General features: G+C 49.0%; 2 protein-coding genes across 3 annotated transcripts; both read left to right on the forward strand.

Moving 5' to 3' along the window:
* Positions 1–3,263: 3,263 nt before the first annotated feature.
* Positions 3,264–6,173, forward strand: LOC123132251 (uncharacterized). 2 transcript variants are annotated; one of them, XM_044552036.1, is made up of 6 exons: positions 3,264–3,427; positions 3,954–4,719; positions 4,807–4,865; positions 4,960–5,088; positions 5,303–5,438; positions 5,689–6,173. In XM_044552036.1, exons 2-6 carry the CDS (start codon positions 4,015–4,017, stop codon positions 5,989–5,991), a joined length of 1,332 nt encoding a protein of 443 aa, XP_044407971.1. In that variant the 5' UTR covers positions 3,264–3,427; positions 3,954–4,014; the 3' UTR covers positions 5,992–6,173. The 2 variants fall into 2 exon arrangements, with proteins under 2 accessions (XP_044407971.1, XP_044407972.1); XM_044552037.1 differs by having other exon boundaries at positions 5,581–5,729.
* A 4,475-nt stretch (positions 6,174–10,648) lies between these two features.
* Positions 10,649–12,155, forward strand: LOC123130366 (peroxidase P7). The gene is made up of 3 exons (XM_044550280.1): positions 10,649–11,004; positions 11,083–11,277; positions 11,380–12,155. The coding sequence occupies exons 1-3, from the start codon at positions 10,762–10,764 to the stop codon at positions 11,929–11,931; spliced, it is 990 nt and encodes a 329-aa protein (XP_044406215.1). The 5' UTR covers positions 10,649–10,761; the 3' UTR covers positions 11,932–12,155.
* The last annotated feature ends 1,426 nt before the right edge of the window (positions 12,156–13,581 follow it).

A 13,581-nucleotide genomic window follows, 5' to 3' on the forward strand; every position in this document is an offset into this window, starting at 1 on the left:
ACGGCCCAAAGAATATCATGCAGCTGCGTCTCCGTCCCGCCCAGGACGAAAAACCCATTTTCTGTTATGATTTTTTTGTCAAAGAAGTAGGAGCCCACCACATCTATGATGATACCGGGTTTTGTCATAATTATCATCATAGAAGTGTCATAAGCATGACAAAAAAAATTCGTTCGGCCCAAAATGTCACGGATGTGTCTTTTTTTTGTAGTGCATGGTCAACCCGACTTCCATAACTCTCGCGGGCACCCCTTGGGTCGACCCTACTTCAACAAAGGACTGAGGTGAAGGTCAAGGTATTCGTGTGTCCATAACATCAAGGGAGAATATGAGGAATCACCCTCGATGGATTCCTACTCGATGTAACCATCAAGGTGATCTTGAAGGAATCACCCTCGAAGGGTTCACACTTGAGGTGTTGCACGACAAAGTCATCATCAAGAGTGGTGAATGAGGAATCACCCTCGGTAATCTATGACCGATTAGCTACACTACAGATATATCATCAGGAGTGAGATTCTAGGTATCACCCTCGGTACTCGATAGTAACTCTACATAGTCGTACAACAAAAGGGGGGTGCTGGTGATGTGTCCGTCTATGCACCTCGATCACATTGACCGGGTCATCCGTAAGCAAAGCATGGCAACACGGACAAGGGTGCAGGGCCACTAATGGATCACTAACCAACCTATACTAAGCATATAGGATAACAGGTAAAGTAACAACAACATGTTACAAAAGCAGGCTATGCATTAGAATAGAAGCCATCGAACAACAATAGTAAAATCTAATGCAAGCATGAGAGAGAAAAGTGGGCAATATAGAAATGATCAAGGGGGTTTTGCTCGCTTGGAAGCTCTGATGAAAGGGATTGGACGTCAGGAGCGTAGTCGTTCTCGGGAGCATCGCCGGTCTCAGGGTCTACCGAAGAGAAGAGGGGGAAGAAGTAGTAAATATAAGAGAGAATTCCTTATTTAACACTCTCTTAAAATTGTGTTCCTTATTTGACACTGAAGAAAATTTTCTTCCCTATATGATCTCTAGTCTTAATTTTTTCCCTATATGACACTCCAGTGCATTTTGTTCACGTGAAAAGACCATTTTACCCATATGTATAATGTGACCACAAATATGCTTTTGAAAAGTCTGTTGAATTAGGCCGGCCGGTAAAAAATCAGGTCAAGTCTACTACATTTAGGATTTTCCTCTGGATAAGTGGCGGGGTGGGCGGACAGAGTCAGTCGGCTGGACAGCAACCGCAACACGGCCGGAGCCGGCTATGCTACCTCCCTCCCGGCCATCTACTCCAGAAGACAGCCGAGCTCGCGTCGATCTCCTGGCTGATGCGTGATGCTTGAGGCGTGCTATGGATGGATGATGGATGGATCTCTTGGTGGCTCCCCGTGGGTGCGCCGTGCGTTGCCTCCTTTTGTGCGTGCGTTGTGCCTCGGTATTTATAGGCAGCTGGAGAAGGTCCGGCGCTGGCCATTGCCGTTCCGATTTTTATGGTGCGATATGGATGTAACGTTGTTTAAGATAAACGCATCCCTACCTCAACCCCTTGAAGGTTGTTTAAATCTTTGACCCTGTGCGACAGCGGAATCCATCGATACAAATTGAAGCAAACGAAATTCAAAAAAAAATTGAAGCAAACAGAGCCTTTGTCTCTCGCTCTTTGGAAATCTCCAGCCGGTACAAGAAATCATGACCGAGGCCTTCGATGGTTCATGTGCTAATTGACCGGTCTGGCTAGTTGTCTATACATATTTGTGTACATATACGCGGCCAGCTTGCCTACCGGAGCGTAGATATTTAAATACGTACGCGTACCCTGACGATCAAGCGAATACATGTATTCTAGCTTCGTATGACCCGGTTCATATACATACGCATGTTGGCTGCACCGAACCGGGCGTACGTTCGTGCTAGCGTGCTAGCACGCAACTTCCTTCCATACAGCTATAGGTCCTGCATGGGCCATGCAAATACGTGCAGATGCACTAATGGCATGCACGTAGGTGGTCGCCGAAGCACACACAAAAGTGCTTAAAAAATTCATTCATTTTTAAGAATGCATTTTAGTGTTAAAGCACACGTACAAAAGTACGTCAAACAGTCGCACTCACAAACCATACCGCATGAAACTAGACCCACAGTTGAATACGTTCTAAATACATTGGATGCATGCGCTCAGGTATATAGAATACACACGCATCCCAAAAAAGACCAACGGAGGAGATAACATGTTCAGCTGTGCTCACTCTCATAAACGAATTTTCCCTAATTAGGCTCAATGCTACATATTTCTGGTCACATTATGTACAGGGGCAAAAAGGTCTTTTCACGTGTACAAAATGAACTAGAGTGTCATATAGGGAAAGAAATTAAGATTATAGGTCATATAGGGAAGAAATTTTTTTCAGTGTCAAATAAGGAACATAATTTTAAGGGAGTGTCAAATAAGGAATTCTCTCTAAATATAAAGCAAACAAATGCATCACAATGCATGACATGGCAATATGCTATGCTAGGATGACCTAATGCAGTGCTACGCGTTACAGGCGGAGTGGGAAAATATCTGTGAATATTTTCCCGGCTTTAGGCAGTTATCAGACAAACGATCCGAAGGACAAGGTTCCATGTTTGCAGTGTTAGAGGCATGTGACAGGTACGTGAAGGGCATAAACAGATTCTTCTCATTTATATATATATATATATATTTTTTTTTTCATCCAAGTTACGATTTATTTTATATTATTTTTACAAAGTTTTAATGAGTTTCTGAATTACTGGATTTATTTCAAATCAAAAATATAATAAATATATTGCTATGGGTACACATAGAGTGTACCAGAGAGGTGCGTGTGTGGGTGACAAGTGGGGCCATTGAGCTGAGTCAGCAGTCAAAAGTTTGACTGTTCACTGGTCAATGGGACTAGTGGGACCCATATGTCATAGGGACAGAGCTAATAAATTGTTTTAGTTAACTTAATTGACTGGTGGGGGTCCACTGTCAGTGTCTAGGGGTTAGATTGGCAGAAAAATTGATTAGGCCTAATCTTAATTAGCCATTGTTCTAATTTCTTCTATTAATGAAAAGACAATGATAATGATAATGAAAAAAAATGATAATGTATTTTTTTTCTCCCGTGGAGACAACGGAGTAAATTCTGTCTATGACACAGATTACAAACAAAGCAACATGTGGAGTGATTGGCGTCAGGGAGAGAAAAAAAAATAGCCACACGTCCCCTGCCGCCGTGATCCCCCGTCTTTGACTTGTAGTTGCAGGTTGCAATCGCAGCTGCTTCCGAAACTCTTGCCTCGACACAAAGAAAGGTAGCTGCATCTGGTTTCGCCGCTTTGCTGCTGTTCGTCTGGGCGCTACCTACTCGTCGTCTCCGATGCCTCTCCTCCTGCTTCAAGGTACCAAGATGTCTCCAGTAACCGTATTCTTCAGTATCAGTATCGCACCTGATTGCCTTGCCTCCCTTCCCTTGCTGGTGTCGGATGTGTTCCCAGCTCCGCAAGTCCCAGAAGAGAGGTTTATTTCGGTGATTTCTATCTATTTACAGTAGCGGCAGGAACAGGGGATAGAATCAATACTGCAATTTGATGCATGGAGGTCCTTGTTCTCTTATGCTGCATGGCCTGCCGGCCGCCGCTGCCCCCCTCTTGCAATTAGTTGTCTCAGCTGAGCAAATCCCTAGCTTAATCCGTGATGAATCTCACCGCTGGAACTCGATACCCCCTAATGATTTCGCGCGATTTTCCCATCACACATAGGATTCACAATCCCCGTTTCTTTGTATTCGAAATTCATCCTAAGTTTAACATTTCCCCAGTAACTTCACAAAGCCAGCCTTATCATTGCCCCAGTAGCAAGCAAATCCTTTCTGAATGTTTCTCTGAATAACCCAGCCTTATACAGTATTTCTTTCTTTTTTTGCAGTCCTGCCATTTGTGGGCGTCGTCACACCACTGAACCGTGAGCTCCCACCGACGTGGATGTGATGTCCATCGCGTGCTGCTTGCCAGTGGTGGAGTGCGTGTACTGCCTGGCATGCACGCGCTGGGTGTGGCAGCGCTGCCTCCACACCACCGGCTACGACAGCGAGACCTGGGGCCTCGCCTCGCCGGGGGAGTTCGAGCCCGTGCCGCGGCTATGCCGCTTCATCCTAGCCGTCTACGAGGACGACCTCGAGACCCCGCAGTGGGCGCCTCCGGGCGGCTACGGCATCGAGCCCCGGTGGGTGGTGCGGCGGAGGACGCCCGAGCACACCCACGGGCGCGCCCCGACCTACCTGCTGTACGTCGACCACCGGCACGCGGACGTCGTGCTCGCCGTGCGCGGCATGGACATGGCCAAGGAGAGCGACTACGCCGTGCTGCTGGACAACAGGATCGGCCAGGCGGGCTTCGACGGCGGCTACGTGCACAACGGCCTGCTCAAGGCCGCCGAGTGGGTGCTCGACGCCGAGTGCGACGCGCTGCGGGACCTCCTGGCCACCAACCCCGGCTACACGCTCACGTTCGCCGGGCACTCCCTCGGCTCCGGCGTCGCGGCCATGCTGGCTCTGCTGGCGGTGCGCGACCGGGACCGGCTGGGCGGCGTGGAGAGGAGGAGGGTACGGTGCTTCGCCATGGCGCCTCCCAGGTGCATGTCGCTCAATCTGGCTGTCCGTTATGCCGACGTCATTAACTCGGTTATTCTTCAGGTGAGAGTGAGACTCCATGCCAGTTTAGGATAAACAACCCAGCTGAATTCTGTTTGTATCGTCTGATTCATGTTTGATAAATTACAGGATGATTTTCTGCCTCGCACCGACATTCCTCTGGAAGACATTATCAAGTCACTTTTCTGGTAAAGAAACCATCATCAACGGGGTTCATTCTGTCACTAGCCTGTAATATCTTTTCAGGGTGCCTGATGCAATCCCCTTTCCTTTGTACTACAGTTTGCCATGCCTTCTGTGTGGGAACTGCCTGATAGCTACATGCATACCTGAAAGTGTCATGTTGAGAGATCCAAGGCGTCTCTACGCACCCGGCCGGCTTTACCACATTGTAGAAAGGAAGCCTTTCAGGTAGTATGATTTTACCGGAAATGTTTTTACTGAAGTTTTCCTACAAATATAAGGTACTACTGTTCAATTCATTAGCTCGTACAACTAACATTCTACTCTAGTATGTGAACCAGAGAAATGCTGTAGAGATCCTTGGTGATTTTGGTTTTAGTTTTTCTTGCTTGGATTTATGACATTGGTTGAGACTTATAATTTGTTGAAATAACTGCTGCAGATGTGGAAGATATCCGCCTGCCGTTAGAACAGCAGTGCCAGTGGATGGCAGATTCGAGCACATAGTTCTTTCTTGCAACGCAATTTCTGACCATGCCATTATCTGGATAGAAAGGGAAGCCCAAAGAGCAGTGGATGTAAGCCTACGCCTGTCCTCCTCTTATTGAGTTAGTGTCATAAAAGTGCCATTCACATAGTGTACTCCGTCACTAACCAATCATCAACGCTGAAGTTTCAAAACTTAAATTTGCACTGATTTTCCGTGGCACCTTCTTTCAGCATCATCCCTTCTCCATCACTAGCCAGATATTTTTCTCCAGGTCTTTATCTGTACAGTTGCTGTGATGCACAAATTGCCTACAAAATAGTCTCTTCCTGACATTTCAGTTGATGCTGGAGAATGAGAGGACCATGAAAGCGCCGGAAAATCAAAGGATGGATGGCGAAACCGCGGCAACAAGGGATCACATTGAGGAGCAGCAGGCGGCCCTGAGGCATGCTGTCACGCTAGGGATCGCAGATGTTAACCTGCCGTCAACATACGGAACATTCGACGAAAATGCAACTCCGGAGGAGCGCCAGGCATCGCCGGTGCTGCTTGACAGTGGCAGGCGCAGAATGGTTTGGAATGAGTGGATCGCGAGGATATTTGAGAAGGATGAATCCGGGCAAATGGTTCCACGGAGATAGATGATGGTGCATGTCAGTGGACGGAATTATGCGTCAGAAGTAGAAAAATTCAGACATTCAATTCTTGGTATGCAGTGCATGCTGTCACGTGTTCGAGCATGTTTTTTTTTTTTGAAACGGAGGCAAAAGCTTTGCCTCATCCATTAAATAAGAGAGAATAGAGTTTGTTACAAGTCACTCAATACACGGCATGACATCACTCTCGCGAAATAATAGACCCTAATTTTTTGGCACCGGCGATGACCCAAAGGTTGGACTCGGTCTGTATGGAGGCAAGCAAAATAGTTGGAGGAGCGCTCTTGTGCTTGAAGACCCTTGCGTTTCGTCGTTTCAGACAGTCCACGAAACAAGCATGATGAGGGACGCCTTAGCTTGGCGGTTTGGAGTGGCGTTGTCGCAGGTACTTGCCCACCAAGCCTCAACTGAGTCGAACAGGGGCCAACCGTTGGTGTGAAGACCAAGAATATGGTATTTGTCAATGATCAAAGACCAAAGCATTCGTGTGTAGCGGCATTTGTAGAAGAGGTGAGGCCCACATTCCTGCACTCTCATGCAGAGTGGGCAGAGACCACAGTTGGGCCACCCACGTTTTGCCAAACGATCAGCAGTCCAAATTCTGTCTTGTAGCGCCAACCAAGCGAAGAACTTGACTTTTGAGGGGGCCCAAGCCTTCCAAACCATTTTGTCCAAGGGTGTAAGAACCATCCCTAAGAATTGAGCCTCGTATGCGGATGCCGCCGAGTAGATTCCACTAGCCGTATGCTTCCAGACAATGTCATCCTCGGTGAGATCATCAAGTTGGACCTCATGCAAAAGCGCCCAAAGAGTGAAGAACTGTGTGATGAGCTCCGCGGAGATGATGGTGGGCGGTTTGATCTTGAGGATCCATGCATTGAGTGAGAGGGCCTCCCGAACCTTCCAATTCTTTCTCTTTGACGCTTTGTAAATGAGCGGGGCAATGTCTTTTGGCTTGCGCCCAAGAAGCCACGGTGAGTCCCAAAAAGGGGTCTTCGCACCATTGCCAATGGTGATAGTAGTGGAAGCGTAGAAAAAGCTTAGGTCCTCCTCGTCGCACGGGTTTCCCATCCCCACCCACATCTTGGTGGGCTCCTTCCATTCATACCACGGCCATCGCAACCGGAGGGCACGTGTAAACTTGTTGGTGCTGAGAACCCCAAGTCCCCCATATTGAAGTGGCTGGCAAACAATATCCCAATTGACCTTGCACTTTGCTCCCGTTGTCTTGTCCGAACCGGACCAAAGGAAAGCTCTCTCAAGTTTGTTGACTTTGAGCAAGATGGTTGGCGGAATAACTAGCGGTGTGACGGGGTAGACCACTTGGGAGGTGATCACGGACTTGACAAGAGTTGGAAACCTTGAAATGGTGTTGAAAGAAATAGCAGTCGTTGATGTAGGCCAAAATATACATAGGTGAGATGTATTGATGAGTAAATCTAGATTGTACATTGGATCTTCAAAGAGCAGAATTTTTTTAGGAGAATTTTTTTTCCGAGTAACTGGAAGGAGCACTGCTTTTTTTTTAGTCAGAATCCTCTCCCGGAGAGTGAGAGCGCGTGGGTGGGCCGGCGGCTCGGTCGGCTGGCTGGCTGGGACTTTTTTCTCCCTTCTCCCTTGTCTTTGAAAATTCAAATGTGTTAGAATACAACGTGTATTAAGATTATGACTCTTATTCGGTTTATAATAAGGCCAGGTCAGGTGCGGCTTAGCTTTTATATATACTTCTTATACCGGCACAATATTGTATCAACAATTATTCAATACAATTCTATATGGTATCAGACTTTCGATACTAGGGTATGGCTAACCCGTCAGCCTCGCCACCGCTGCCGCCGCTCGGCTACTTCGAGCGGCGCGCCGCCAAGGTCGCCGCGGCCACGGCCTCCTCCGCCTCTACCTCTACTTTAGCTCTACCTCCACCAATACCCACTTCCACCTTCTTCACCGACATCATCTCCGATATTAGCCCCTACATCCCCGTAATCCTAGACCTCGCTGCTCACAACTACTACCATTGGCGTCACCTTTTCGGCGTCCACCTTGGGCGATGCAATCTCCGCTCTCACGTTGCCGACGACTCTCTTCCTCAACTTCATGATCCGCAATGGGTCAAGGATGATCTCTCCATTATTCAATGGATCTACATGCGAGTTTCCACACAGATATTCAATCTTTTCCACTGTGACAGTTCCTCCGCCGCCGATCTATGGGCGGCCCTTCGTCAGCTCTTCCGGGACAACATCGACACTCGCGCCAACAATCTCCACACCGAGCTTCAGAATACGGTGCAAGGTGATTCACCAGTCGGCGTCTACTGCCAACGCCTCAAGGCGATCACGGATGAACTCCGCGAACTTGGTGATCCGATCGACGATCGCCAGCTTATCAACGCCCTCCTCGTCGGCCTCAGCGAGCGGTTCGAGAAGCAGGCCTCCTTCATCCCTATGATGCGTCTGCGTCCCTCCTTCGCCGAGGTTCGCTCGATGCCCCAATGCGGTTGCTGATACGGTTTGGTTGCGCCAGTTGCTGTCGGAGCTGCACCGTCCTATTGAGCAAGCAATCATTTTTACTGTGATAATATTTCAGCTGTCTACATGTCAGGGAATCTGGTTCAACACCGTCGCACCAATCATATTGAGATCGACATTCATTTTGTTCGAGGGAAGGTGGCTCTCGGCCAAGTTCGCGTTCTCCATGTGCCTACTGCTCAGTTTGCTGATATCTTACTAAAGTCCTGACGACTACTCCGTTTCAAGACATTCGTTTCAGTCTCAACGTCGTCTAGCCTATCGTTGACACGGGGGATGTTAGAATACAACTTGTATTAGGATTATGACTCCTACTCGGTTTGTAATAAGGCTAAGGCCATGTGCGGCTTAGCTCTTATATATACTTCTTGTACCGGCACAATATTGCATCAACAATTATTCAATATAATTCTACAAAATGCATTTTGAATTTGATTTTTCTTCCAACAGTAAACTTGTTCTAAATTCTGATTGGAATATTTCTGAATAGGTGCATATCTTGTCTAGAGTTTTGACAATCTTTTTATGCCCTTGTCCTAATGGGCTTTTCGATAATTCATACTCCCTCCGTCCCAAAATAAGTGTCTCAATGTTAGTACAACTTTGTACTAAGGTTAATACAAAGTTGAGACAATTATTTTAGGACGGAGGGAGTATTTGAATATTTTGCTTTTATTATTTTTATTTTTAACCCTGGATTTACTTGTAGTTTAAATTGACCAAACTTAAACCACTTACAAACCTTTGACCACTCAAGGGAAATAAGGCAAATATAAATCCTTTCTTTACTGCCCTTATGAAACTTGGATAGAACTTTTATTCAAAGGAAATAGTCACGGCCTTTAATTAAACTCGAATTTGACTTAGGGTTTAAGAATTGATCATGTTTGATCTCTAAATTCCAAATATGCAATGAAATCATGGATGCAATGCTTCTATAAATGTGCCGTGTAATACTAGTAGATGTATCTATGGTGTCTATGTCCATATCAAAATGCACATCCTAAATTTAGGTTTGGGATGTGACAGTAGCCGGGCCGGCCCAGCACGACATGACATGCACATCCCAGTGCAACAATGCACATCCTAAATAAAAAGGCCGGCCCAGCGCGACACGGCTGCAATCTGGCTTGTGTTATGTTTCTGTCAAAAAAGACAAAAAAATACATAAAAATCTAAAAAAGGGGGAAATAAAAAAAATCGTGTTGTGGCAGCATTGAGGCCTGGATTTGGGGATTGGCCGCATTCCATGGCAGGCCAAAGGTAAGCTCGATCATTTTATTTCCCTGTCGACCCAGCATTGAGGTCTGGCTTATCGGCTGTGTTCTATGGCAGGCCAAAGGTCAGCTCGATCTTTTCATTTATGTGCCGTGCCTGATAAAAATCAGACACGGCCTTTTTATTTTTAAATTATTTAAATTGCTTACCACATGTATCACGTGGTAAATCAGACACGACCCTTATGGCCAGGTTTGCTGTAGACTCCCTTGATGTACTTTAACGGACGATTGCTCCCTACGCGAAAACAGCCGATGCGATGGGTGGGTGGCCATGTCGACCGAACCCCACCATACCATTACCACGGGCAGCGCCGGCAGCCCACCAGCACGCGCCCGCACGCCCCTGCCGTCCCGGTATGCCCTGGCCCAAATGGCTCACCACCAGAAAGAACCAACCGAGGCGTTGGGTGGATCACAATCCATGTATGGTCGGTGCGGTGCGTTGCCACTCTCGCTCGTTCATCCTCGGCACACGCGGCGGTCGCCGGCATTTTTCAAGGAAACATTTGATTTGGACCTCGACCACCCAGCCGACTCCGATTCAACCAGAGCTGTACCTGCAATCATGCCCTGCGGAACACACACCGTCCACCTTTTAGACTCTACTAGTGGACTATGGATGGGAGAATATGGGATCGTAAACTGTGCGTTTGCTTCCAGCAACGTCCAGCCTACCCACATGAAGGCGGACGCTGACCCTGGACCGGACCCAACCCCGCCCCGAGGGAGCCCGGCCAGAGTCCGTCCCGCGCAGCACGCCCGGCTGGACCCGACCCAACCCAACCCGCCGCCGCACCGAGCAACCGAGCCACAATAATTGGTTGCCGCCAAGCAAGCGCCACTAGCCACGGCAGTTTCTGTCACCGCTTCCGAGTCTGCGCTAGTGCGGTCGGGTCTACCTTCCTCCGATCGGGTGGCTCTGGACTGTGGTCGCCAAGCCAGCCATGGCCGCCTTCCCCTCCGTGTCCGCGGCGAGGACGAGGCCGAGACCCATCCTCCTCCTGGTCCTGGCCGCGTCGGTGGTGCTCGCGCGCGGCGCCCGCGCGCAGCTCTCCGCGGGGTTCTACTCGGCGAGCTGCCCCACCGTGCACGGCGCCGTGCGCCAGGTCATGTCGCAGGCCGTCCTGAACGACACCCGCACCGGCGCCGCCATCCTCCGCCTCTTCTTCCACGACTGCTTCGTCAACGTACGCGTCTCCAGCACGTTCGTGTCCGTGTGAATCAGATCCCTCTGACTGAATTGGTTTGCATGATGGCTCTTCCAGGGCTGCGACGCCTCGCTGCTGCTCGACGACACGGCCACCACGCCCGGCGAGAAGAGCTCCGGCCCCAACGCCGGCGGCTCCACCTTCGGCTTCGACGTCATCGACAACATCAAGACGCAGGTCGAGGCCGCCTGCCCCGGGATCGTCTCCTGCGCCGACATCCTCGCCCTCGCCGCGCGCGACAGCGTCAACCTGGTCAGCCCCTCTCTCTCCACCCCACGCTCGCGCCATAGCAATTCTTCCCCAACGTGCCGGCCATGAATGAAACACTCGTCGTGCGTGCGTGCGTGCATTCAGCTGGGCGGGCCGAGCTGGGCGGTGCCCCTGGGGCGGCGCGACGCGACGGCCCCGGACCCGGACGGGGCGAGGACGCTGCCGGGCCCGGACCTGGACCTCGCCGCGCTCGTCTCCGCCTTCGCCGCCAAGGGGCTCACGTCGCGCGACCTGGCCGCGCTCTCGGGCGCGCACACGGTCGGCATGGCGCGCTGCGTGCAGTTCCGCACCCACGTCTACTGCGACGCCAACGTGAGCCCGGCCTTCGCGTCGCAGCAGCGGCAGCTCTGCCCGGCCTCCGGCGGCGACGCCAGCCTCGCGCCGCTCGACCCGCTCACCCCCAACGAGTTCGACAACGGATACTACCGGAACCTCATGTCCGGCGCCGGGCTGCTGCGCTCCGACCAGGAGCTCTTCAACAACGGGGCTGTGGACTCCCTGGTGCGCCTCTACAGCGCCAACCCCGCCGCCTTCTCGGCCGACTTCGCCGCCTCCATGATCAACCTCGGCAACGTCAGCCCGCTCACGGGGGCCAGCGGGGAGATCAGGCTGGATTGCAGGAAAGTCAATACTTGATTTACATACATACATACACTAGTAGTATACATATTGGAAGGAGTAACATGTTTTACTAATTCGTTGATGAAATCGACGAAGCATGACACTGCATCGGAATAGAAATGCGTCAAGCAATTAGTGAGTTGATTGATTCATTGATTGATTTTCTTTCTTTCATGATGATGATGAAGTTGTAGAGCTTTACTATTTTAGGAAGATATCTGACGTAACCATTATCTATATGATCCAAACTACTCTATATATATATGAAATGCACATTGCAGATTTGGTGCTGTAGTGCTACTTTAGTAGCGATCAGTAGCGTGGAAAACTTGAATCTAACAGCAGATCCATAGCCATTTCAAATGTCCAATCAGTGTGGGTGACATTATTTACTCGGACGCTTGTTCGATGGCAGGGTTGGGCCAGCTCAACCGACTACGAAATAATTGTGCGTTCATACTTCATAGTACTCGACAAAAGCGTCGTTACATATAAATAGCTGGAAAATTGCTGAGCGCGCATGTGCCTCTCTGATCAGTTGGTGGCGATCCCGTCAAGGAATATTGCGCTGTGTTCCTAGCGCTAAAAAATGGTTGATGGGCGGATAGGGCAGCGGGGGAGGGACGAAAAGGCATGTCGAGACCCTCGATCGAGAAGTGGTTCGTGGAATGGCCCTGAACCGTCTCGAAAGGGACTTTTCACCCGACCAATGCGGCCGGATTGTCTCTAGTTCTAGCCGTGCTAGGAGCAACGCTGCTGATCCATCGATCCAAAAATATCTCCTCCCCCAAGAGAGGGGAAAGGGAAGACCTATGTGAAGACTTGGTGTTGATCATGCACATAACGGTGAAGATAAGGAGGTGTTGTAGCGCATTACTAGTATTTGTGTTCTTGTGGACACCATTTTGCTCATTAGTTGGTCCAGTTTGCCACTTGTTAAAGTTTGGAATGGGAGGTCACTCAGCACTCAGGATATTTTCCTTACTACGGTCACAGGGGGGGTCTCCCCCCTGCGTGCATTCCTTAAAGGTCACAAAGCTCAAGTCTCTACTAGTCTCTACTAATATTAAAGGAGAGTCGGTACCCGAAAAAAACCGAGTTGGTAGGTTAGCGTCATCTTCTTTTCGGGTTTTTCTTCCCATGTCCGCATCCTCGTTTGGTTTTCCGTAGACTTTTTATTAGTAATCTCAAATGATGTCGCATAGAAAAAAAAACTAGTGTATATAGAGTACGTTGAAATAATCTTTGAACGAAATCGATACTTTTCTTTCCTTTTCCTATCATTCCCTTGAAACACTAACAACATTCATTAATTTATGAAACGTCCATAGGGGAAAAAGCACTACGATGTCTCTATTGTGACACTCGTAATTGGTATGAAATCGCCAAAAAATGTTTTCACGTTGCACTGCATGGGTAATTAGTTAGCTTACATAGAGTTGAAGGAGTGGGAAGGTGAGCATTAGCTAGCTTACATAGAGTTGAAGAAGTGGGAAGGTGAGGTCGGGGGCGGAGCCAAGGTTTGAGCATGGAGGGCCGAGCCTAGTTGATAAGATTTTTTTCCCAGCGTAGACTATCATGATATTATAACAAACATTGTTTTATATAAAAATATACTTGTTGTGTCAATTTGAATTGGATATATGGAAAATAAATATGTCGGTA

This window comes from Triticum aestivum, chromosome 6A, assembly GCF_018294505.1.
Source record: "Triticum aestivum cultivar Chinese Spring chromosome 6A, IWGSC CS RefSeq v2.1, whole genome shotgun sequence".
NCBI classification, from domain to species: domain Eukaryota; kingdom Viridiplantae; phylum Streptophyta; class Magnoliopsida; order Poales; family Poaceae; genus Triticum; species Triticum aestivum.

Excerpts from the sequence above, each read along its gene's own strand:
- LOC123132251 (XM_044552036.1), top strand. The coding sequence starts at position 4,015 with ATGTCCATCGCGTGCTGCTTGCCAGTGGTGGAGTGCGTGTACTGCCTG. Across the intron at positions 4,720-4,806 it reads TTAACTCGGTTATTCTTCAG|GATGATTTTCTGCCTCGCAC; the intron begins GTGAGAGTGAGA and ends GATAAATTACAG. Across the intron at positions 4,866-4,959 it reads ATTATCAAGTCACTTTTCTG|TTTGCCATGCCTTCTGTGTG; the intron begins GTAAAGAAACCA and ends TTTGTACTACAG.
- LOC123130366 (XM_044550280.1), top strand. The coding sequence starts at position 10,762 with ATGGCCGCCTTCCCCTCCGTGTCCGCGGCGAGGACGAGGCCGAGACCC. Across the intron at positions 11,005-11,082 it reads TCCACGACTGCTTCGTCAAC|GGCTGCGACGCCTCGCTGCT; the intron begins GTACGCGTCTCC and ends TGGCTCTTCCAG. Across the intron at positions 11,278-11,379 it reads CGCGCGACAGCGTCAACCTG|CTGGGCGGGCCGAGCTGGGC; the intron begins GTCAGCCCCTCT and ends GCGTGCATTCAG.